Below are 23,152 nucleotides of genomic sequence, written 5' to 3' on the forward strand. Positions count from 1 at the left end.
ATCATGTCTCCATTGCACCCTGATTAGTGGAAAGGTGGTGGTGTTTTTTTGGGACCCTAGGCAACAGACATACCTCCTGCTAAGGATACACACCAAGAGCCTCACCTGTAGTGATGGGTGGGACATGACACCAATTAAAAACCAGAGGCCAGAATTTTTTAAGGTTAATCTGCTGATGTCAAAGAATTGTATTTGGCAGGAGAGTTCTCATCAGTTTATATTTCTGCTTTTCTTCAACAATCTAATTTTTGTACTTTGCTGTGCAGAAAGCAGACACCGACAATCCTCCCTCAGTTACCCTGGTCGTGCTGCCTGTGGTAGCTGGAGAGCAGTGGGTGCATGCTGGCCTGAAGACTATCTGGAGGGCTTTCAGAGGGTAAGGGACAGCTTAGGGTCACCAGAAGTGCTGCTGGGGACACGTGCAGAGCTTCTCATGAGCACTTTAGAAGAAAGTGGCCTTTCGCATTCCCATCTCACTTCATGCTTCGGTGCAGGGGATGGTTGGCAGCTGTTGGAAAATGAAATAGTTTGATTTTCACAGAGGAGAAACTCATCATTTTCCCTGAAAACTTTCACGCCAAATGGGATTTTTCTGACAAACTATTCAGGCAGAACGACCTTTTGTATTGCAGAACAAACTGTGATGAACGTTTCTTTTTTCTACCAGGTTTTTCTTCTGACATTATGAATGTTGATGAGGGATTAACTAACGTGGCTCATTATCAGCGTATGTAGCATCGGAGAGGAAGGCTTGAAGTTATTTGAGATGTTGAAAACAGCCACCCGATGCCAATAAGTGATTCGAGATATTGCTAGAGCCAAAAAGCAGGAACCGTGGGCTGAAGCCAGTGTTGCTGTTAGTCCTAGCTATGGGTGAAGTTGCCTCAAGGCTGAATTTGCCTCAAGAGAGTCAAGCTGGAGAGCGGATTAACTTCTAAGAAACTCAGAGTGAATGAATTACGGGAATTATCCTGGAAGGTCAGCAGTGGAATCATGAGTCCATTGCAGAGGATACGGGATGCATTTGTAAAGAGCTAAGAATGGCCTCTTTGCTAGATTTATGGGGCTAAGGTGATGAGAGAGAGGTCAGATAATAACCTTTCAAATCACCAAGGCAGACCAAATATGCTTTGCCGTCTTCCACTTGCTTTGCAATGTATGTGTGTCATGTTTGGAAAACAAGGCCCTGTCTGTCCCTGCTGAAACAGAAGCAACAAAATAACACTGCTTGTTAGGGAAATGCCCAAACAGGGGGAAAAAATATAGAGATAATTGAAACATTCAGGCTGGCAGTAAATGGGGGATAAAGGCAATAAATCTTGAAAGCACGCTGTGTTATCTGAGGCCGGAGCTGCTGGCACTGCTCTTGGGCAGTGTTTCGGCAGCCTCGGGAGGCCTCTTCAGTGCCCGCTTATCTGGAGCCTCAGCCTTCAGCCAAGGCCACCAGCTTGGGATAGAAAAGAGATGCTGAAGCAGAAAGAGGTGTGTCCCTCCTGCCGCAGCTGTCCTAATCAGAGATGCTCTGCGTGTGGAAAGGGCTGCAGGTGAAATGGAGTTTATGAACTAACCCCACAGGCATGTGGCCAGCAAAATACTGCAAAACAGGAGGCAGAGAAGGGTGGCTTCACTGGGGGAGGATACATAGCTCCTGATGGAGCTGCTCCAAGGCCATCTGGCACAGCCCTGGTCCTCCTGCATCACCCAAAGGACTTAGTGATCTAAGAGGCTGCTGCTCTGGTACTTGCACCTTCCTATGCTGTTTCAAAGGCTTCTTTGGTGCCTGCACAAGTCATTGATCCACACTGAGGCTGGGTTTATTTTAACACAAATAAACTCAAAGTGGTCAAGGAACCCTCATAACTCAGCTACCAATTTGATATAAAAGAGGACACCGACTTTCCTTACAGATTTATGTGTAGCTGAAACCCAGGCAATGGCGGGGGCGGGGGGAAATCTGAAAACAAAAATAGTATCCATGCTTATTACATGGCAACAAAGGTATGTGATGCTGCAAAGCTCTTGGCTCACGGCCTTGCCTTGCTCTTACACAAGTCCTGGAGAACTTACCAAAGTCCAATGGGAATCTGTGAGTTTTGATGAGGAGCATCCCTGCATCCCATCTTTCCTGCTTTCATGACTGGAGTCAACATAGAGGTTTGCTGGAAGACAGCTGAGTTATAGTGGCCTCTTTATTGCTGCCCAGCTTTGCACCCCATGGCTTTGCTCACCCGATTCTCCGTGCTCAGTGTCCAGTCTCCTGTTTCAGTGCTAAAGTTTATCTGTGAGGGATTGCTCAGCTGTCAGCCCGTGCAGCAGTGAGGCCTGGGCTCAGCCAGGCAAAAAAGGGTCACCTGGTGGGATGTGGGCTCTGGAGAGCACATCGAAGCTGGAGGACTACAATCCTCCTCTGAAGAGCAGTTACCCTTTGAGACTTTTCAGAGACTATTCTGTTCCCTTTTGCTTGCTTTGATGTTCTTCTCATGGAGAAAGGATCTCAAAATTCTTGACTAGATGGAAAAAATGTGTATGAGAATGCTATTTCTTGCCCCCATCTGCTCAAGGGCTTGATCCTGCAAGGCCTGTTGAAACAAAACTTCAGTCAGTGGGGGAAAGACATTTTTCAAGGCAGCTCCAAGGTGGGCAGTCAGCACAGAGCAATCATCTCCTCTCTGTGTTGCTTTGGGCTTATAAAACATCAGACAGACTCTCTAGGGAGATCTGCTTTTTCTAAGTTGCTCATATAGCTCTTAACACAGAGCATGTCAGTTTGAGGCCTAGAAGCATCGCTGCAAGACTACGGAAACATTGATCTGATAAGGATTCCCTCCTTTCTGCAAAAAAACAGACCTTTCCTTTTCTCTGCTGTACGAATTTTTCTGCAATTATAACTTGCCACTGAACAGCTTAAACTGCAGGCACTAATACAAGACAAGGAGCAGCCTCCTCTACCTTCGGTTGGACAGCGTGTATCAGATGGCACTCGGATGGTTTTGGCATGAATCACTCACTGCCTCTGTAACTAACATTTCCATAACCTAAATCTATCAGAAAGAACATAAACCATATAGATGCCCGTTCTCACATTCATTTGCTAAGACTCTGGAAACCTCTTATATTAAACAGATCCATCTCTCTATAGGATTATGAAGCTGCCCTAATTATACAAAGGGTGGAAAGGGACAGTCTTCCATCTGGGAAGGCTGTTGAACTTTTTCTGGCTTCCTAAAAAGCCACTGTCTTGTAAACTGAGCATTCCTTTGCTAGCCTGTTAGACACAACATTCCCTGTGTCCCACCAAATGTGGTGCCAGGACAGTTTTGCTCTCTGCGGAGCAGCAGTTACTGAGTGGGGCAGCCCCAAATCCACAGGCACAGCCTCATGGGGATCAGAGGGGCAGGCAGGCTGGTACTGGCTGCCCCCAGAATACCCTGTTTGGGGCAGGATGTGCTGACAAACAGAGCCCTGCATTGGCTTTTGTGTGTGGTCCCTCAGTGGCCTCTGGACTTTACTTTTTTGGAAGGATGCACTTTGCACCACTGACCCCGTTCCCCCTCCACTGTCAGTGCCCTCCCATGCTATCCCTGCTCCAGGTGATCTGGCAGAGCAAGGGATGTTACTCTTCAACCTTTTGGTTCCCTCCTCTCCCGGGCTGTGTGATACCAACAGCAATTCCCACCTCTCACCTCCTCAGTGACATTTTAAATTCAGGAAGCAGTCCCAGGAGCCTCCACATCGAGAGTCACCAGGCTTGCAGGGATCTCGCCAGGGTCAGCAGCAGCCTCTGAAGCTGCAGCCTGCTGGCTCTGAGGTTTCTCCATATGGCTGGAGATACAATGAAAACCCTGGATCTTCAGGAAGATGAACTGCTTCGTCACAAAGGCTGCTTGGCTTCTTACCAGCCAGCTGGGCAGCATGCAGGGTCAGGGCCACTCACGCTGACCACTCAAGCAGGGTGACATCTCAGAATGCTACACAGCATCCACCAAAAGCCCTTTACTTGCAAACCATGCACAATTTTTTTCTGCAGCTGAAGAACCAACTGTGAGTAGCGGTGAGGTGTCAGCTACTAACACAAGTCAGAGAGAAGATTTTACTTCCATGTTGTGATAATCCCAGGCATTTTTATCCTGCACAAGGAGCTTTTATTCTTGATTTCCTTCTGTCAGCAATAATGTATTTTGTTTCTGACGGGCACACGCTCTGGTACACGCTATTGTATATCCCATAGGCCTTCGGTTCACTCTTTGTTGAAGGTTTTATTGCTTTCTAAAGGTTTTACATTACTCAAGGTAGCAAGTCACAAAATAAAACCATTGTTACAAATATCATTTGAAGTTAATCTTCATATAATCCACGGTAAATATTTATATACAATAGAAAAGTGGCTGTATTTGTTTACAATTTGAAATTGTTGGAGAGAGGATTCTGCACAGATTAGTTGTTTAATCTGCTGTAATCTGCTTAAAAAGCAACCAAACTCGGTTTTCTTTCCTGAATTGGGTTAGCCCTATGTGCACAGCGACTTCAGATAGGGACAGATTCAAGCACAAAAGGGCATTTACCTTGTAGGTGCTCAGAGCATTGCTCACATTGCAGGAGAGCCATAAATTTCCTCTTCTGCCTTAAAGAATGGACAGCTGCAGAGAGTGTATTTAAGATGAGATGGGTGTCAGGCTCTTCTGTCCCATTTCCTCGCTGCAGCGTTTGAACTACATCGCCTGGGGAAACACTGATCTTTGATGAGGCACCTGCAAGGTGCTTGCACAGAAGTCATCCCTCTGAATTTACTCTGCTTTATTTTGCTCTCTCCTAGGGAAGATCCACGTGAAATGCCTCCATGCTAGCATGCTCCTCAGTTAATAAGAAAAGCATCCTGCTAGTTTTCTTGGTGTTTCCAAACTTTAGGAGGAGTGGGAAATAATCCTGTATGCTTTACTCACAACTCAACTTTGCTCACAAAGGAATTGCAGCTCAAAGTACAAAAAAGGTTTCAAATACTCACTGTGCTTCACAGAAGGTCTCTGGCTGATCTGGGCTCCCATAGGACCTGCACAGCTCCTCTGTGAAGGGCTGTAAGGTCAGGCTTGGACCTCTAGTAGCCTGAGGCATCAAGAGCAAAGTGTGGGACAGCAGACTCAGAGATCCTTCTCCAACCACGCAACATGCTTGGCTGTGGGGTTCATTTCACATGCAGCTGAGATGGTTCTGTGTTGTTCACAATGCAACAACATTCAGAGGTTGTGGAGGGCATAAAGATCCCTTGTAGTCCCTGTCCCTCTGTGTCCCTACAGAGGTGGCCTCGCTGAGGCAACATGCAGGCTGCAGGGTGGGTGAGTCTTGAGCCCTCTGCGTTCTGTCTCTCTAGGTCTAAGCCTGAGGCAAGCAGGGACCAGCTCTGCTGGGGGGAAGTGGGGTGAAACTGTCCTCTCTGTGCATATGAGGCCACTTGATTTCCTTTTACCCACCACACCTGGGACCAACCAGGTGGCCGTCACCAGACATACAGGACAGGACTGCATCCATCTTTCTGCTCTTCCCTGATTTTAAATCCCATCTTGTGTACACTCCCTGCTAGGCAGGATGGGGACCCCCTGCCTGCAACCTGCTCCTCTGACTGGGTCAAAGCAGGAGCTGCAACCCAGCTCTGGGGGTTGAGACCAAGAACCTCCCCAGGGAAATCCGGGGAAGGAAAAACACGTCTCATCCTGTAAACAGCAACACCCACAGGATGGCAGATCCCTGCCCAGGAAGAGATCCAGCCTATCACCTGTGCTGCCCTCACACAAACCTAGCAGCCTCAGAGTTGGGGCAATTACTTTTTTTTTCCCCTTACCACATATCCCCAGTGCTGGTACATTATTTCAGTGTGGGTCTTTCTGAATAATACATTCATCCACAGTCCTTCCCCCACCCCGTCCTCAGCAAGGCCTTCATTAGTTGAATATAGTGGCTCAGCTCCAGCACACACAGCTGCCGTCACTGCTGCAATTCTTTTGCCTTGAGAAAAAGCATATACAATTTAATATGCTCCTGGCACAACAGCTTTTCTGTAGCAGAGGAGGCGGGTTTGTTTATGGCTATTTTGATAGGGCAGCTTTCATCCGGACACAGGTTCTGCTGCATCTCCCCACTCACACAAGGGTGCCTTTGTTGGGCTGGTTCTCGTGTTCCTTTAGCCATTTTGGTACCTTCTCCTGCCCCCTGCAAATCCAAGTTTTAAAAAGCCCTCCTTGGCTAATCCCCTATTTCTCTAAAAGCTAAATACTGGGCTAAGAGCCAGAAGTGCAAGGCAATAGGAGAGGGTGTGATGCTTTATTGGATATGTGTCAAGGATATGAACCATCCTGCCATCTCATGGGAATTTGGCCCATGGTCGCATGTGCTGGACGCATCTGTGCATCCACGTCAGTGGGAGTGGAGCTTGTGACGCTGCTGGTGGCTGTTAGCAGCAACTTATAGGCTCACCAGGCTCAGGAGCAGCTCTATTGCTTTCCCAGATGCCTTCAGCCTCGTCAATAGCTGTACGAACTGTGCACAGGGGCACAGAATCGTTTTTGGTTGGAAAAGACCTTTAAGATCATCAAGTCCAACAACTCACCTCACACTGCCAAGGCCACCACTAAACCCTGTCCCTCAGCACCTCAGCTACATGGCTTCTGAATATCTCCAGCGATAGGGACTCCACCACCTCACTGGGCAGCCCGTGCCAGTGTCATGACTCCTTCCTTCTGATTGCAGGAGCAAGACTGGGGCTTTCCCACCTCACAGAGGAGTTGGTGCTGAGAGAACACAGATTCTCCTGCAGCAGCGACTCCCACGGTCACCATTACATGAGTTAAACTGTGAACAGTGACACGTCTCCTGTCCACTCGCTGTTTCTGCAGCACATTCAGCTCCCTGGGCACGGTGGGGTGTGGAGGAGATGAACCTCTGTGCTGGAGAGTCTCAATCAAATAACCCAGTCTGAAAATGCAGCCAACTGCCTCTATCTGGCAAATTGCTTGAGCTGCCCCGGATGAGAAGGAGAAACAATCTCTTGTGTTTTTCAGCTGCTAAGTCTGTTCCCTCACAATGCCGTAGTGGAAATAAATGGTGGGAGGGTTTAGCCAGCACTAATTCATTGCCGTGTCCCATCTGAAGCCACTGAAACTTTGTGCTTGGCCCACAAACACAACGGAGAAAATGAAACTGGGAAGAGCTATGAGCGATCACCCGATCGTCGTAAACACATGGTAACGGAACAGAGTCACTCTGTAGCGCATATGAATTCCACACATGTGGAGGAATGCAAAGCAGCTATTGTACCCCCACTTTGCAGATCCATTTCACTATTTTGCCAGTTTATCTGGAAAATACATACTGCATGGTACTGTACGGCGTATTTCACTGCTATGCACCATGATGTCTTCCAGTGGAACAATCGCCATGTTTGTAGTCTAAGGGCAATACAAAAGTGCTTTCAAATAATCACAATGCATTTTCTGTATAAAGAGGATAGGGAGTAGCCACTTCCCAGAAAGGCTTGATTTCCCTAGAGCCAGCAGTATGAACATCCAGAACACCAGTAACAGCAGGCAGTGGTGAGAAAATCCCTACCTCATCGTCAGTCTATACGTCCCATCTCCAACTGCCAGTTCTTGCAAAGTGCAGAGGCTGTTGGCACCCACCAAAGCTAATGTGAGTGCACTCGGCAAGATCTGCCAGTGCAAGGCTTGATTTATCCCACCGGGGCCGGGGTGAGGGGCAATTTTTTGGCAAATCATCTCCTTCGGCTTTGAATCAAAGCTGTGAGCAAAGAAGAGCAGCGTTCTCGCAGCCCAGTTACCAGAGATTACACAGCAGCACAGCATCTGCCAATTCATTCAGCACTGCTGGCCCATGCAGCAACATGGCACGCTGCTGTTCCATGTTTGGAGACAGTTTATACTGGAATAGGAGCAGTCTTCTTGGGTAAAATGATTATTTTTTTCCTCCACGAGAGCTCATGACTTTTTTAAAGAGAACTCTGCACACTTGGAATTGCCTGAGTACAAGAGGATGGGACGTGTGTTGCAGCTTGTCTGGGCAGTGAAGGTTGTCTGCGATAGTTTTACAGAGAGTGACTGTAAACAAGGTTTAAAACACAACTGGGGAGAGGCTGGAGCACTCAGAACCCATGCACTTTGGAAGTGGAAGTCAGAGTGTGTCCAAGGAGATGCTCATGCTCTGCTTTCCTTTCCCAGGCAAAGTGCAGCCTCTTTTCTAAAAGCAGAACCCAGATTTTTAGACATCAGAAGAATCACGCTGGTATTGGAGCCTGATCAAGCACAAAAAACATCCTCAGCCTTTGCAAAAATACCAGATGGCTGCAGATGCCAGCTCCTTTGGCCAGGCAGCTTTTTCAGAGAAAGGGCCAGCTTGTTGTGCCAGTGCTGGATCCCAGATAAAACTCTGCTGAGCAGCAAAGAGCCATAGAGAGATCCTTAGAGGAGGAGCATTGAAGCCAATGCCTTCCCGTAACATTGGATTTTCAGGGTTACACATACGCTCATGTCAAAATATGTTCTCCTTCTCCAGAGGGAATTGGGACCTACAGAAGGGACTCTGGCTGTGGAAAACACTCTTGTGAGTTTCTGAGCAGTCATGTGCATTTGAAGAAGGCGAAAATGAGCTCCAGTCAGAGCTGCCAAATCACTAGAAACAAATTAAAAAAACATGCCTGGGAGCGTAAGAGTAGATAGTCTGGGCTCTAAAAGCTCACACTTGAGATCTCAAAGACCAGCTCACCATTTAGAGAGTGGAGAAACCAGAGAGTGCTCATTGAGTCAATGGTGCAAGGTGACCTACTCTGTGGTCCTGCTCTAACTCCCATCCACCTGAGACAGCCTTTGCAGTCCCACCGCAGCACAGCGACTGTGCATTCGTGTGGCTCTACAATGAGCTGCAGGCAACAAGATCCCTGGCTGTCTTCAGGGAGATCATCCCGAGTTTGCCTCTGCATGAAATAATATTCCCTCTCTCTGTTGCTGCACAGAAATGTGTGCAAAACACAAACACAATCTCTTCCATAAATAGGTCAGCGAAAGGATTTATGCACCATTTATGACTTCCAACTGCACACACCTTGTGCAGTCTTCACAGCAGAAGAAACGTCGCCCTTTGCGTGGTGACTCCACTTCCAAAGACCTCTCACCACCAGAACACCAAACCAGCAGCCAGACACCAAATTAGCATGCACTGGGATTACTCAGTTCTCTGCAACAGCTCTTGTTTTCCACCACCTCAATGGGTAATGTAGTGTCTGACTGGTCTTGCTTGAGGATCAAGGATTCACAAGGTTCGTGACTCCACAACTTCAGGCACCTGTCGCCACAATGCAGTGGGGATGCTTAAAAGAGCTTACAGTAACCTGATACATACACTGAAGCCTGGTCAGCCACATGAGCCTTGTAAAAATCCTGGAGATACAATTAGTTTCTATTAAAAAAAATGTATCTTCTTTTGTCTTGGGAGTTCTGAAATGGCTGTGACACAATTAAAACCAACCGAAAAAAGAATGACAATGAGGAGTGGTGAGATGCTCTTTTCTGGGGAGCGTGGGCTGGTAACGTCCTTCTGGAAGAACCTCAGAGAGAGTGGTCACTTTTGATTACTACATAATGTGAGTAATTCTCTGGAAAGACGAGTCCTTCCCGCCTGAATCATAGCAAAGGGGGGAAAAATAACACAGTCCAAAAATAGAAAGCTGGACAGCCCGTGGAGGCCGGGAGCCGCCCAAGATTCCTGTGCAGGGGCCGCCACAGAGAAGCTGCATGGAGTCAGTCCACCGGCCCTGCGTGCTGGGCTTGGACCACAACATACCTGCTGGAGTGGCCACCCAGAGCTATGGATACCGCAGGCAGAGTGGCCCCTAACAACGTGCTAAACACCACTTCCTCACCCAGGAGCCATATCCCATAGTACTTCAGCCCACATGTCTGCCCTGATGTGTGAGATACAAATGGTTCCTTTGGAGGTTCTACCTTCTCTGGGAAGCTTGCTCTGAATGCAGTTCTTGGCCAGCCCATTGTGGGAACAGAAGCCATGGCAGGAGGGCAGTACAGCTCTGGTGCCGAAACTGGCTTTGTGCTTCAGGCCCAGGGCAACTGTGCTTCTAAAAATCCATGCACAGCCCAAAGTTGAAAGGAACGACTGGGACAGATCCCCAGCACAGGCAGGGCCACGTTCTCTGTCTATGATACTGGGGGAAAGAGGAACAGCAGCAGCATTTGAGAACAAGTGAGTCTGTTCTTCCCCGTGTCTTCCCACTGGCTGCAGAACAGGCTCCTCAACAGTACTGTGGGCTTTGAAACTCTACATGGGGTCCCTGCATCCAGCAAAACAGCTCACATACATCCTGTTCCACATGTGCTCCAATGCCTGCCTAAACTGCTGTCTCAACACCGAAGTGAAGGTCCAAATGCCACAAATCCCTACTTCTTTATACACACCTACATGGTGACAGCTAAAGAGAAGAAGGCGTTTTTCCTCCAGGAAATCAGTTTAATTTCCATTACATTCCATAGCACTGGGGTTCTTGGTCTATTTTCCATCCCTTTGCATCTCATTATTTTCAGCAGCATTCAAACTTTTTCTGATATGCAGATTTTAACTGGAACACGACTTCTGCTCACAGAGACTTCCATTATTAACAAGCTCACAACGGCTGCGTATAATGTAGAAGAACTTTATTCATACAGTAATCCTGTCCCATCATCCACTGCAAAGTTTACAGTTATCTTTAAAATGTCATTGAATATCATTTTGTTCCACTTAAAGCACAGGAATCCTGGTGTTTAATGCTTACACTTCTCTTGCAATTGCTTATAACAGAACCATAATTCAAATGTATTTTCCATGAGCTGTGAAGGTTTAAAGCAAAGAATCTGTGGGGCGTGTGTGCGCTTAAGTAATTTCTAAACAGTGAGGCTAATACTTGGTGTTTAACAAGAAGAAATGTGTCTTTCGTGTTATATGAAACACTCACATTTGTTTTTACCAATACAACAGAAATGCCACGGGTAAAAGAACATACGTGAGTAATTGGTAACCTGTAAAAAAAAATCTTTCTTTTAAAAATTGCACAAGAGAATACAAAAACAATGAAGCAAATCAAAAGTTTTGCAAATGCACATATATTTTCCTATCTATATAACAAGGTTCTGCCTATAGAAATGTACGTGATAAAAACCGCAAGGGTGAAAAATGTGGATGGTCATACCTAATCACACGTGCAAGAGGCGCAACATAATGATAATAAATAGTAGCAACGAAGATACACTGAGAGGACCACTGAAAACAGGCTGGAATAAATTAAGCACCTTGAAGTGATGAGAGGAGTCTGAAGTGGAGAAGCAGTCAGCTCTGTAAAAGCCACGGTGGGCAGCTACAGGACTATTGGGCCCTCTTGCTAGGAGTCAATAGGAAAGTCCCAGGTAGGCATTTATTAATTCCAAAGAAGAAAGCATGCTGCTTGTCAGTAGGAGTAATTTTAGCTGTGTTCTTCTCTAACACCTCTAGTTACAAAAGGAAGATTGCTGTCTTACTTCATTGGCATGTAAAATGTACAGAAAGTTGGTATTTACTCAGAAGTGATCATGAAGAAGAAACTTGAGTTTAGCCACAGCAGAAGTGTGGGCAGTGTTGTTTAGGGTGGCTGAGATGCAGACCTTTGCTGCCTTTGGCAAAGATAAGCTTTCCTTCAAGGGAAAAGCTTTGCAAAGAATAGTTTACACGATCCCACCCTCAAGAGCTGCACCACAGAGCAAGGTCTAGATGTGCAAAAAGCTACACACGAGAGGAGACTCGTGTCTGGGCAGGGCAGTGAAAACTGCCAGCCAGGCTGCATGCCGGGAGGGGCCGGAGCTCTAGCTGATTCTTGAAGATCCTGGTGCTGAGCATGTACTTAGCTTCCAGAAAATCCTAAAAAATCCTAAAATTTAGTCACGTACTTCAAAAAAGGTATTGAATTTAATTAAGTGGTCCTGAAAGAGCTTGTAACACGTAGTAGTATGGCCCCTGTATCTAAGCCACAATGACCCAACAGCTGTACTTTTCCCTGGCCTGCTGGAATGATCAAAATCTTCCTCCAACCTTTCCTCTTAAACTGTGCAACTGTGGCTCACCCTGTAGGATTTCAGAAGCCTCCAGTCCACGACCAGTGAAAAGTCTTTTAAAAGTGACAGGCAGAGAGACATCGCTTGATCAAAAAAGCTTGACAAAAGGTGAATAAGACCAAAGGTAACAAGGGAAATAGAAACTCGTATGAATTTTAAATAGTTAAAAAACCCTGGTTTTAAGTTATATGATCCAACAATAGGTACAAATCTCACCTGCAATCCAAGAGCCTAATCTTCCCCAAAGCTATCTGCACCCAAACAGTTGTCTTCCTACTTACATGCTACATGAGATTTGAACTGACACCCAGTATGTGACACCAACAGAAAAAAAAACCCCACATAAAATGCACATCTCTTGTTTGTTTGCTTGTTTTCTTCATAAAGCTACAGAGCTGCACAGAGCAAATTTAAGTGCACGAGGTCACACAAAGGCAGCTTTCCCAGAAGGAATCATTTAGACAGTGAGGGAAATGAAACTGTTGTATCTCTGAATGTTTCTCTTGAGGATTTCGGAACAGGGCCCGAGCACTCGTTCGAAGCGAGGCCGGTCCAGCTTGACGCACTTCAGGGGTCCGCGTGCCACCACGGTGGCAGCTCGAGGCCGGTTGAGCAGAAGGGCTATCTCACCTGGAAACAGGGAGAAACACCATCACACACTCTCTGTCTCGCTTTTGGAGGGTGCAGCCACCATCCAGTTGCTTTGGCTTGTAGAACATCTCCCTTTATATACCTCTTGATAGACACTTTACATAATTCCATTGACAGTACAAGTGCATTACACATGCATAATGCATGCGCCTAAAATGCCTTTGAAAACAAATGCTTTCAGACTGTTTTGCTGATTCTGGATCTGTCTCCTGTCAGCTCCACTGGTGTAAACCAAGGAATGGTTTCAGCCTCACTGAAATCTCTCAGTATCGCTGGAAGCAGCAGCTGACCTACCCATAACCCCTCGCATTAGAACACTAATTAAGACAATATCTACTCGATGCAACTCCATGTGCCTGTCTTTCTGAACCATACTTAAACTGAGTTTTCTTACCAAAATAATCTGACGGACCAAGTCTTCCAACTTCAATGTACTCCTCGTTGTCAGACCTGCGCTGCAGAACAGAAGCTGTGCCCTGGGAAGGGAAGTGCAGAAAGTTAGTTGGCTTTGCTTTAAAAAGTATCCAGTCCCGAATACTTCCTTCTGCATATCACACTCCTTTAGATCTGCTATGGGAGAGATGACAATTCCTGTCAGTTCCTGATATGTGAATGAAAGGAATTAAAGGATTAAAAAGAAGAAACTCTATCAGTACAGCAAATTATTTCTCCCCTGTGAATTGTCTGGATGCAGACAGATTCAGCTCCCATAGAAGAGAGGAAGAACAAGACAGAACTCAGTAACTCCTCTTTAACTGATGTACATCATGCTGCACAAATGTGTGCTTTAAAATAATTTTGAAATGTGCTCTGGGTGGATGCACAACCTTGCAAGAGACTCAGAAAAGATCTATGTCAAAAGGAATGAAAAGGCAATTTTCCCAGTCACAGTCTTGGGACATGATTTTGTAAGACAGCAATTAGAGTTAATTCCTCACCTGATCATTCACTGGATCTGTTGCTGGAATGGTTGGTAAAAGTAGTTTCTAATGCTTGTTTCAACAAAGTGCAATATTTTTTTAGTGGCTTTGCCCGTTTGTGGCCTGTAATGATCTGGACACCTGTGAGTCGGTTGCTGGAGAGATGGAATGTATCTTGTCTCCACTACACTTAATAACTGCTGTACTTGACACATGCTAATACATGTCAAAACTCAGTTACAGTCTATTTAAACCTTCAAAGAGGTTTTATATGCAGAAATATTCTAACCTGGAGGAAATCTTAAATTATTGTGGCATAAAGCTTTTGTAGGGGAATAGAGAAGGTATCTGCTTTTCTGGGAAAAAAATTACTGTAACATATGAAATTGTCTCCTGAGTCCAAACCAAAAGCATAAGGAAAGGCAAAATGTTAACATATTTTGATTTTCATTGAAAGGAAAAACATTTTTAAAGAGCCAAGATATCAAAATAGACTGAAGAGACATTTTTTGACAGTGCAGTTGGAGAGCATCGATGTTTCAGTGTTATGATTTTCAGTTTGGAAAGTAATGTGAGGGCTGATGCTGCCCCAACCAGGAGAGAGAAGGGGAGAAGATGCAGTAATGTGGACTGTGCTCAGAAGATTTGTGTAAGGTCTTGGAAAATATCGTGGCCTTCAGTCTGCAGTTGAAAACCCAAGTCTTGCATTGCTTGGCTCATTGGGGCTGTCAGTGCCTGTAACGAGCTGCAAGATCCCCCCCAGCCTGGAGCAGAAATCTCCATCTAGCACAGAGTATTCAATGCCGATTCACTGGCTGCAAATACCATGCAGCTTCCTTCCACCAAAATAAACCTGTGTGCCTCCGAGTACAGTGAGGGGCTTGAGGAGCCACTGAGCACCCTGGAGTGCCCCGGCTTCCATGCAGTTAAAGGCACTCAGCACCTGCAGTACCATCCGTTCACCTTTGCACTGTGTTTAAATACAACCTATACTATCCCAAACATTGAACTGAGAATCTGAACAGCGACGTAAGGCTGCTTCAGGTCTGGCTTTTGGTTTTTTGGGACCTGGGGGCCCAGGAATAACCAGGAGCAGCAGAAAATCCACTGTTAATGTAGAACACAATCGTAATGCACTTTCTTCTGTACAAGCACAACCAAGCTGCTGTAATACCACTGTATTGAATCATGTCCTATTTCATAACATGGTTATTTTTAAGCCCCTATACTCTACAGTCTGCTGGGCCACTCTCCAGGTTAACTTCTGTGCTATGTAAAGGAAGAGGCCAATCTGATTTCTGCTGATGCCAGGAACCAGAAACAAAAATCAAATCACGTGCAAGTATTGTTTGAGGTATGCTAAGCAGCTGATGGGTTTTATGCAGACCCACATGTATATCAAATTAATCTGGCACATTAAAAATGAGAATTTCTCTTTTTGCCCATTAGCTGTAACCCACAGTTTCTATAAATCCCTAGATTTACAGACTGTCAGCATGTTACACTTGGTCACAAGGATTCACCACTCCATCCCATCAGTTACATGCCATATCACTATTACAAAAATACTGAAGAAACACCAGGGCTGTAAATCCAGAACTATCTGAAAACAAACACAAAACTCTTCTCAGCTTCATTCTTTCACTCTTAACATGCCAGGCAGCTGATGGCAGAGATACAGAACCATGTGCTTGGAACAACCATGTGCATCAGCAAGGGCAGCTGAACCAAGCAAAGTTGTTAAAAAATAAGCCAAATATACAGGGAGTAGTTGGTTTTGGTCTTTTGTGGGGGTCTGTTTGGGGTTTTATCTACCATGAAAACATGCCATGCACATAGAACTGTTCACAGTAAGTGCAAGGCTATCCACAGAAGGAACTGGAAGAACTGGATAGAAGAAAGTGATTTGGTGCCTGTCAAGTTTCCAGCAAAAATTCTTTCTCCTTGATATAACTAAATTGTTACGCCAAAGCTGCTGTTTTCCAAGACCTTCCTGTAAATCTGCAAGGGCAGGAAAATGCAAAGATAGTGTAATAAGCTTTGTTATTCACACTTACTGCAAGTTTTCAGAACAAAGACACATTTATAAGCAGCTTTCTTGGCAATACCCCATACAAGGAATCCCGTGTACATCGACCCCTCTCTTGCCAAATGTCAGATCAGGTGCAGCTCACTACATTGATGCTGTTCCTATTGCCTGAGAAGTGGAGATGGTTTCAACTTCACAAACACTTCCAGCCCCTGTCCTGCTACCCGTCCCCATCTGGAGCCTGGCAAATATCTAACCCCTTGACCCAAATAGCTGTCTGCAATCCGTCTCTTTTCCAAAACTATTTTAAAAAAAGCCCACAAAACCCAACCTTTTATTGGAAATGTTTTATTACAATAAAAAAAAAAATCAACCCCAAAGCAATCCCAGGTCAAAGGAAGAAAGGACTGCCTTCCCTGCTGCCCACCTTCAGCATGTTGCCGTAAGGGTAATCACAATATCAAGAAACATTGCTTTCATCTCTCCAAGTGTCAGCTTTTATTATGGCTAATATTTTTTTGACAGGGTCCATATGATATAGGACTCCAATAAGTCAGTCTTCTGAAGCAATTTCTTCCACTGTTCCACTACAGTCGGCCTTTTTAATCCAAGAAACACCATGATATCTGTTGGAGGAGGACAGATGTGTCTGGCCTCCACAATAAACACTTGGCTTGGCAGGATAAGGCAATGCATATTCCAGATACATATTTTTCCACTCTTCTTTTAACAGTCACATAGGCTTTTCCTGTTGCCCAGTGAGAACAGGTCTATCACAGAGCAAAAGAAGCTTCCTGAAGCCCTGACAGCAAGCACTCAGATGTAAGATCTGATTATGTCTCTTGGCCTCTCGTTGCACCACTCACCAGCTCCACAAGTACATCCTGGAGCACTGTCAGAGTGACCTTCATGGGTCACTCTGCCCACATCACAAAACAAAGAAGACGTATTTAGAATTATCTATCTGCGGCACCCTCACTTTGTGTGTCTTATCTCTGGAATTAATGCTAATCTGATTGTACCAGAGCAAGAGTCTCACTGTAGACAACCTGTGTCATCAGGGCAAAAATAATACAGAAAAAAACAAAATAATACTGAATAAAATACTACACAAACAATGCTTTATTACCCAGGTACTTAATGAAGCCGTACTGAATGAATTCAGTGCCGACCCCTACCCTTGCTCCCATCACAGGTTTCACGGCTGTATTTCATTTTACTATACTTGTCAAATTTTTCTGATGCAGTTTTCAAGCTTTCTATCCTTCTTGTGCTTTAGCAAACCCTACCTCCTAGAAATGATATGACTAAGCAAGTCTCCTGAGCCCTGGCCCAGGAGGTATGGGCATTATCTAGCAAGGATTCAGGGAGCTTATCACTCTCACTCCTCAAAGTGTTTCGTCTCAGTGTGAAAGCTTTCCCCTTTAATGGCACACAAAACTTGGCGAGATCAGTCTCTGAAATAAACAGCATGATCCTAGATTTGCAGGATCAGGCTATTTTGGGCTGCTTAATTTAAAATACTGCTTTGTACACTGATAGCCATTTCAGCCTCCTACATCACCAAGTAAAACCTGCAGAGCAGAGGCTCAAAGGCTGTCAAGAAGTTTGACACCATTTAATAAATCAGCACTTTGTGACGATATTAAACTGCAGGCAGACAGGCGTGTCTTTCTGCTAGCAGACACTTGGGAGTGAAATTATGATCTTTGGTGGATCCAGGAATATTCCCTTTCAGTCACTGTATTTCCCAGGAACAGACATCATTAACCTCCTCTCCTCTCCTCCGAAGAAATATGGGCATCTGATTGCAAAAACAACAAGAGTAGCAGTTCCAAAAGCAATGTGCCATCACCATCTCTCTGCCATCCTCACCCCACGCACCCGCTCACTCCCTCTGTCACTGTTCTGTCACGGTGCTGAAGGTAGATATTTGACTCTTTCAAATGCATCAGCAGTTTGTTTTGTAACAATTTATGGCTTAGATACAGCACCATAATTTAAGATATAAAAAATAAATTAAGGTTTATAATCCATGAGCTCCCATCCTCTGCAAAGTAATGAGATTTTGATAGATGTTTCACTTTTAAACCATCAGACCATAGGGATGAGTGAGACAACGTACAAGCATAATGACAATGACCCATCTGGATCAACACTGAGATTCCCAGGCCTTACCTTGCATGGACTTAGCAGCACTAATTGCTTCAGAAGCCCTATTTTTATATTTAAGTATTAATCCTATAGCCAGCAGCTGGCCTAAGTAGCCTGGCTGCAAAGGGCAAGTGTTTATGATGCTAAAAACTGAAATCCTGTACTTTTGCCTCTATTCCAGCTCAGTGGATCAGATGGGATCATTCCTGGTCAGCACAAGGCAAAACGTGGTGGGCAGTGACACGTTCGTGTTACGTCTGGGTGGGACAGGCTGTGCAGTACAGTCCTTCACCAGGGGCAGTGGTGGGAAGGGAAATTCAGCACTGGTTTCAAATCTTTTGGGTTTAAACGTCAATCTTTCTGATGTTTGGGGTTTGCTGATCTAACTTCCCATGTCAAAGATATAGCAATCAGTAAAAAATATGGTGAGGGTCCAGCTGTAATAAAGGACACACTTATCACGATTAAAATTGAAGAATTCGATCATGACTGTATGCAATTGTCAATGTCAATGTCCTTTTGATACACTAAGCATACAGAACAAATCTATACTTTTTAAAGAAAACAATTTTGATTTGGATGAGCAGGAAGTCACTGTTTCTATTTCTGTATTTTTATTTCATATTTTTTTACTTACTACTTCTGTAAAGAAAATCACAGAAGACAAGGGTTTTTTTACTACGCCTAACATTTTTCTCCTAGTTTTGAGCTTAGAAAGATTTTCTAGTCTATTTTGTTTTCCTCTTCAACATCCACTAGAATGGAGTGGTGCATTCTATAGAATTAGTGATAGAAAGGTCAGTTCAATCCATCTGCTATTGCCATTAACTCCACCAATTGCTATTATGAACATACCTTTGCTCTTTCTCACTTTGTTAATCCACACACTCTATAATTCACACATTGAAAAGATGTTTCCCCCTGCTCCACAGTCACACAAACCCTCATTATGTGCTGCTATTAAATCTTTGCAAAGTTACCACAAAAGACGAAGGAAGAGGCTGTGAAGTGGTAGAAAACACCCCTGTTCTCATGGCGGGGCAGATGGGACTGGATGGAACTATAGCAGATCTGAAATGAATTAAAAGATCTTTCACACAGTGTGATTCTGGGAGTATTTGAATTGTAGGCAAGACCAGGTTTGTGGAAACAATTTTCTTTTAGAGCAACAAGCATAGGTAGCAAAGGGAGCTTTTGGGCATACATGCCTTCCTTCAAGCTGCCTATTTCTCCAGATATAGCTAATAAACTATACCATATGACCCGGCAATGTGTGACTGCAGCCCAGAAGGCCAATCTAATCCTGGGCTGCATCGAAAGAAGTGTGGTCAGCAGGTCAAGGGAGGGGATTCTCCCCCTCTATTCCACTCTTCCGAGACTCCCCCTGCAGTACTGTGTTCAGCTCTGAGGCCCTCAACATAAGAAGGACATACACCTGCTGGAGTGAATCCAGAGGAGGGACACAGAGGGCTGGAGCGTCTCTCCTGTGAAGACAGGCTGAGAGAGTTTAGTCTGGAGAAGAGAAGGCTCCATAAAGAACTTAAAGCAGCCTTCCAGTTCCTAAAGGAGCCAACAAGAAACCAGAAGAGAGACTTCAAGGGCATGTAGTGATAGGACAAGGGGTGATGACTTCAAACTGAAAGTGGGTAGATTTAGATTAGATATTAAGAAGAAGTTCCTCTCTGTGAGGGTGGTGAGGCACTGGCACAGGTTGCCCAGAGGGGCTGTGGCTGCCCCATCCCTGGCAGTGTTCAAAGCCAGGTTGGATGGGGCTTGGAGCAACGTGGACTAGGGGAAAGTGTCCCTGCCCATAGCAGGGGGGTTGGAAGGCGATGATCTTTAAGATCCCTTTCAACTCAAATTATTCTATGATTCTATGATTTAGCTATCTATAAACACTGTCTAGGCAATGCTCTTCCACTATATTGGCTATAACCATAATAAGTTCCACTTTATTTAATCATATCTGCCTGCTCTTTAATCATGTATGTGATTCAATCACTCATAGAGCATCTCCAAATCATTACTTTAAATTAAGGAGAGTCAAAACTACAGCTCCTTATGCTACAAAACTCCTGGAAATAGTGATTGTCTGGTGAACCTGTGAGATCTGCTAATATCTGTCAGCTAATGTTTCACTCTCCACGTATAAAAACAATCATTTAAGCCAGTTCAGTTGTCTGACGTGAAACCTCAAACAACTTTGGTCCAGTTTGTCAATCTTTACTTTCACGACCATCATTTGTGATGTGCCTGTTGAGAGAGTAAGGGCTACAAGAACAGACTGCAGGTACCACTGACTGAAAAAGTGGTGGTTGTTTGGTTTGCTTTTCTCTAGCCACTGAGTTCTTTTCTGCCTCCGTTAGAGTTCACTACAGATTACAGTGTGAGACAATACCCAAGCTAATGGGCTACTGAGAGCTTTTGAAAACAAATATACAACATTTTACACATTTTGCTTTTTTATTTTGGCTGTGACTCTGGAAATCTCGCCTGCCACTGGTTTCAGTGGATTTTCAGAAAGCCATCACCTTGGGGATATCATTAGGATTAATAATGCAAAGTTAAATGATCTCAAAAGGCAGCACTAGAGTAACAACATGTGCAATGTGACATCCATACTCTCTCCTTGAGAGAGAGTAGTGCTGCAGAAAGTGCCTTTACCCTGCATCAACTGCAGTGACAATGTATATGATTATCAATACCTTGTCATTATAACATTAATGCATCGTATTCCTATTGGCCCTAATTCTCAACAACACTAATGCACACTGCAGTCTGGCAAAGCAGTTTGGCAAAGCTGGAAAGCAAATGTCACTTCCCAGCTGGCAGGGATCCCATACGTTAGCTCTACAGTCATGCTTAGTATCAAACACTCTGCAGTTCACTGTGAGTACCAGAAAGATCACACCTGCATAAGACTAACACCTGTATGTCTAAACTTCCACCACTTCTGCTCCTTAGGCACGTTTATATTAGCTTAGGAACAACATTCAGACTCGAGAGAGAGGAACAAAGCTGTCTAGAGCAGTCACCGAAATAGCCACGAACATAAAGCTACTTTTAAAAAACGACAATCAATCATAAACCAAGTGTAGCTTAAACCAGCAGAAACAACTGAGCCACAGGGCATTTCCTAGGGATATATGAGAGGCCAGGGTTAAGGCCCAGACATGACTACACCCAGCCCGTCATTAATCACCAGGAAACGCCTTTGTCTTGATCGTTCAGTATTTAAAATCACAGAGGTTTGACATGGGAAGACCTTTTCAACCATTTTGTTCATCCTCCTATGTATCTCAGACAATCTTCCCCTTTGGTGTCTTTGATAGTCAGCATTCAACATGTGCTGTGCCTATGTATTCCCTTTGAAGTAAAAGAAATGTTGTCACTAGATGGAAGACAAGACTGAGGCAGAGAGAGGCCAGTAAGCACAGTGAAAAGCCAAAAGAAGGTGAATACACTGCAATCACTGCAGTTTGCTTCATGCACAGAGACCTCAGCAGTATTTAGGTGAAATAAAAGTGGATTTTGATAAAAGAATAAAAGATTGGACTTTTTTTGCTAAACCTTGTCTGTCAAAAGGCTTTTCAGAATCAAAACATTGAGTTTTGTAGACTTCTGACTTAAAAATATTGCCCTTGAGCCATAGCAGCAGTGCTAACATCAGGCTAGATCACCCAAGTGTCCAGCAGAGGCTTATCTGTGTGTTGGTGGTCTCAGGACTTCATTGACAGTCACCATCATGCCCCATTATCAGATGGAGAGACACCATGGTGGCCTCCATACCACTGTAGTCCCATGCTGCTCTTCCATACTACCAGTTGCCAACTGGGACTGGGAAGCCTGGGAATGAAGAGATGGTGCCAGAGGGGTGAGGATACCAGCTCTGAGATATGGGAGGAGCCCCTTGCCTGGGGTGTGATCCTCCTTGGCTAGTTGTCCTGGCTCTGTGCCTAGGAGGCTGGGAAGCTGTTGCACTTCTGGGTTCCTCTATATTCTTATCTTTAGTCCCTTCTAGGATTTTAGTTACCCCTTTTCTTACACATTCAGTCCACCTGTCGCAGGGGTGACAAAAAGCAGATCCACTCAGCAAAGGTGGGCTCAGATGCTGGCCTTTAATGAATCATCTCAGTGATACTTGGCCTTGACTAATCAGCAGCTTCTGTGGGAAAACAACTGAATTAATATTCATCCTGGTGTCAGATTTTAAAGTCTGTCTGTGCCAAGCGTTGTGGATTATTGGCAACAAGGCACTGTTTTCCTCCCTCAGACATGTCAGCGTACAAAGCAATAAAAGTCACAAAGGAAAAAAAAATATTGCATTTTAGAGATTCTTTCTTTCTACAAAGCTAGCCATTATCTTGACTCTCTCTGAAGCCAGGAAACGTCCACTGAGTCAACATAAAAGTGACTCTATAATGGGTTATTCATCAACTGTTCATATTTGTGACTGACCTGACAGGGCTCATCTCCTGGAAGCAGACACTGCAGAGTGCTACCACCTACAGCAGGAGCAGGGGTGAATGTACGGGAGAGAAAACAAGAAAACAGTGCTGAACCTCCCTCACCCTACCCGCAAAATCCTTTCTGGTGAAAATCGTTTTTAGCTGTTAATGTTGTTTTACGGCCCAATTACTCCTACCACCATCTGCTTCTTTGTGAAAACATTCTGTAGATGCTGAAGTAACCAGACCAAGCAAAAGGCTGAGACAGACATCATCATTAAAGTCTCATAACTAATGCTGTGACCAGGGCTGGGCAAGCAGCTGTGGACAGCTAGGGCAACAGCTTCTGAGCAAGAAATAAAACTTGGAGTAAACTAGGGGAAGGAGAGAAGAGAGTTTATCACAGCAATCAGGAGAATCCCCCGTGGAAAGCTCTCTTTAACTCATTTCAGTGGCAAATTTTGTCTATCCAATGGACCAAATTATGAAATTCAAAAGAAAAAAACTCACGCACTCTAAGTTGCCTCTTCCTGGAGCACACTGCAGAGAGCCTTGCACGTTCCACAAAATCCACACTACACTAGTTAATGAATGAGCCCTAAAGGGTATATTATTTCAGCAAATCTGCAGTGAACACAATGGTATCTTTGCAGAGGAGGGACAAAAGCCATGAGAGTAAGGAACAGGTTTAACATGATCCAGAGAAAAGGATGAACTGCAGCAGGGATTAGGAAATTCTCCATCCTTCTTCCACCTGGTTGAACACCACCATATTTCTTGCCTTATTTATACTACAGGATTTTTGCTTAAAGACAA

At 44.7% G+C, this 23,152-nt stretch overlaps 1 protein-coding gene across 1 annotated transcript in view; it reads right to left on the reverse strand.

Moving 5' to 3' along the window:
* Positions 1 to 10,689: 10,689 nt before the first annotated feature.
* Positions 10,690 to 23,152, reverse strand: part of PRKAR1B (protein kinase cAMP-dependent type I regulatory subunit beta) — a 101,719-nt gene continuing 89,256 nt past the window's right edge. Inside the window, exons 10-11 of the mRNA XM_061994390.1 lie at positions 13,180 to 13,261; positions 10,690 to 12,764 (exon numbers count right to left, since the gene is read on the reverse strand). Coding sequence (XP_061850374.1) covers positions 12,592 to 12,764; positions 13,180 to 13,261 — 255 coding nt within the window. The 3' untranslated portion in view covers positions 10,690 to 12,591. The remainder of the gene's footprint in view (positions 12,765 to 13,179; positions 13,262 to 23,152) is intronic.

This window comes from Colius striatus, chromosome 3 (genome assembly GCF_028858725.1).
Source record: "Colius striatus isolate bColStr4 chromosome 3, bColStr4.1.hap1, whole genome shotgun sequence".
Lineage (NCBI taxonomy): Eukaryota > Metazoa > Chordata > Aves > Coliiformes > Coliidae > Colius > Colius striatus.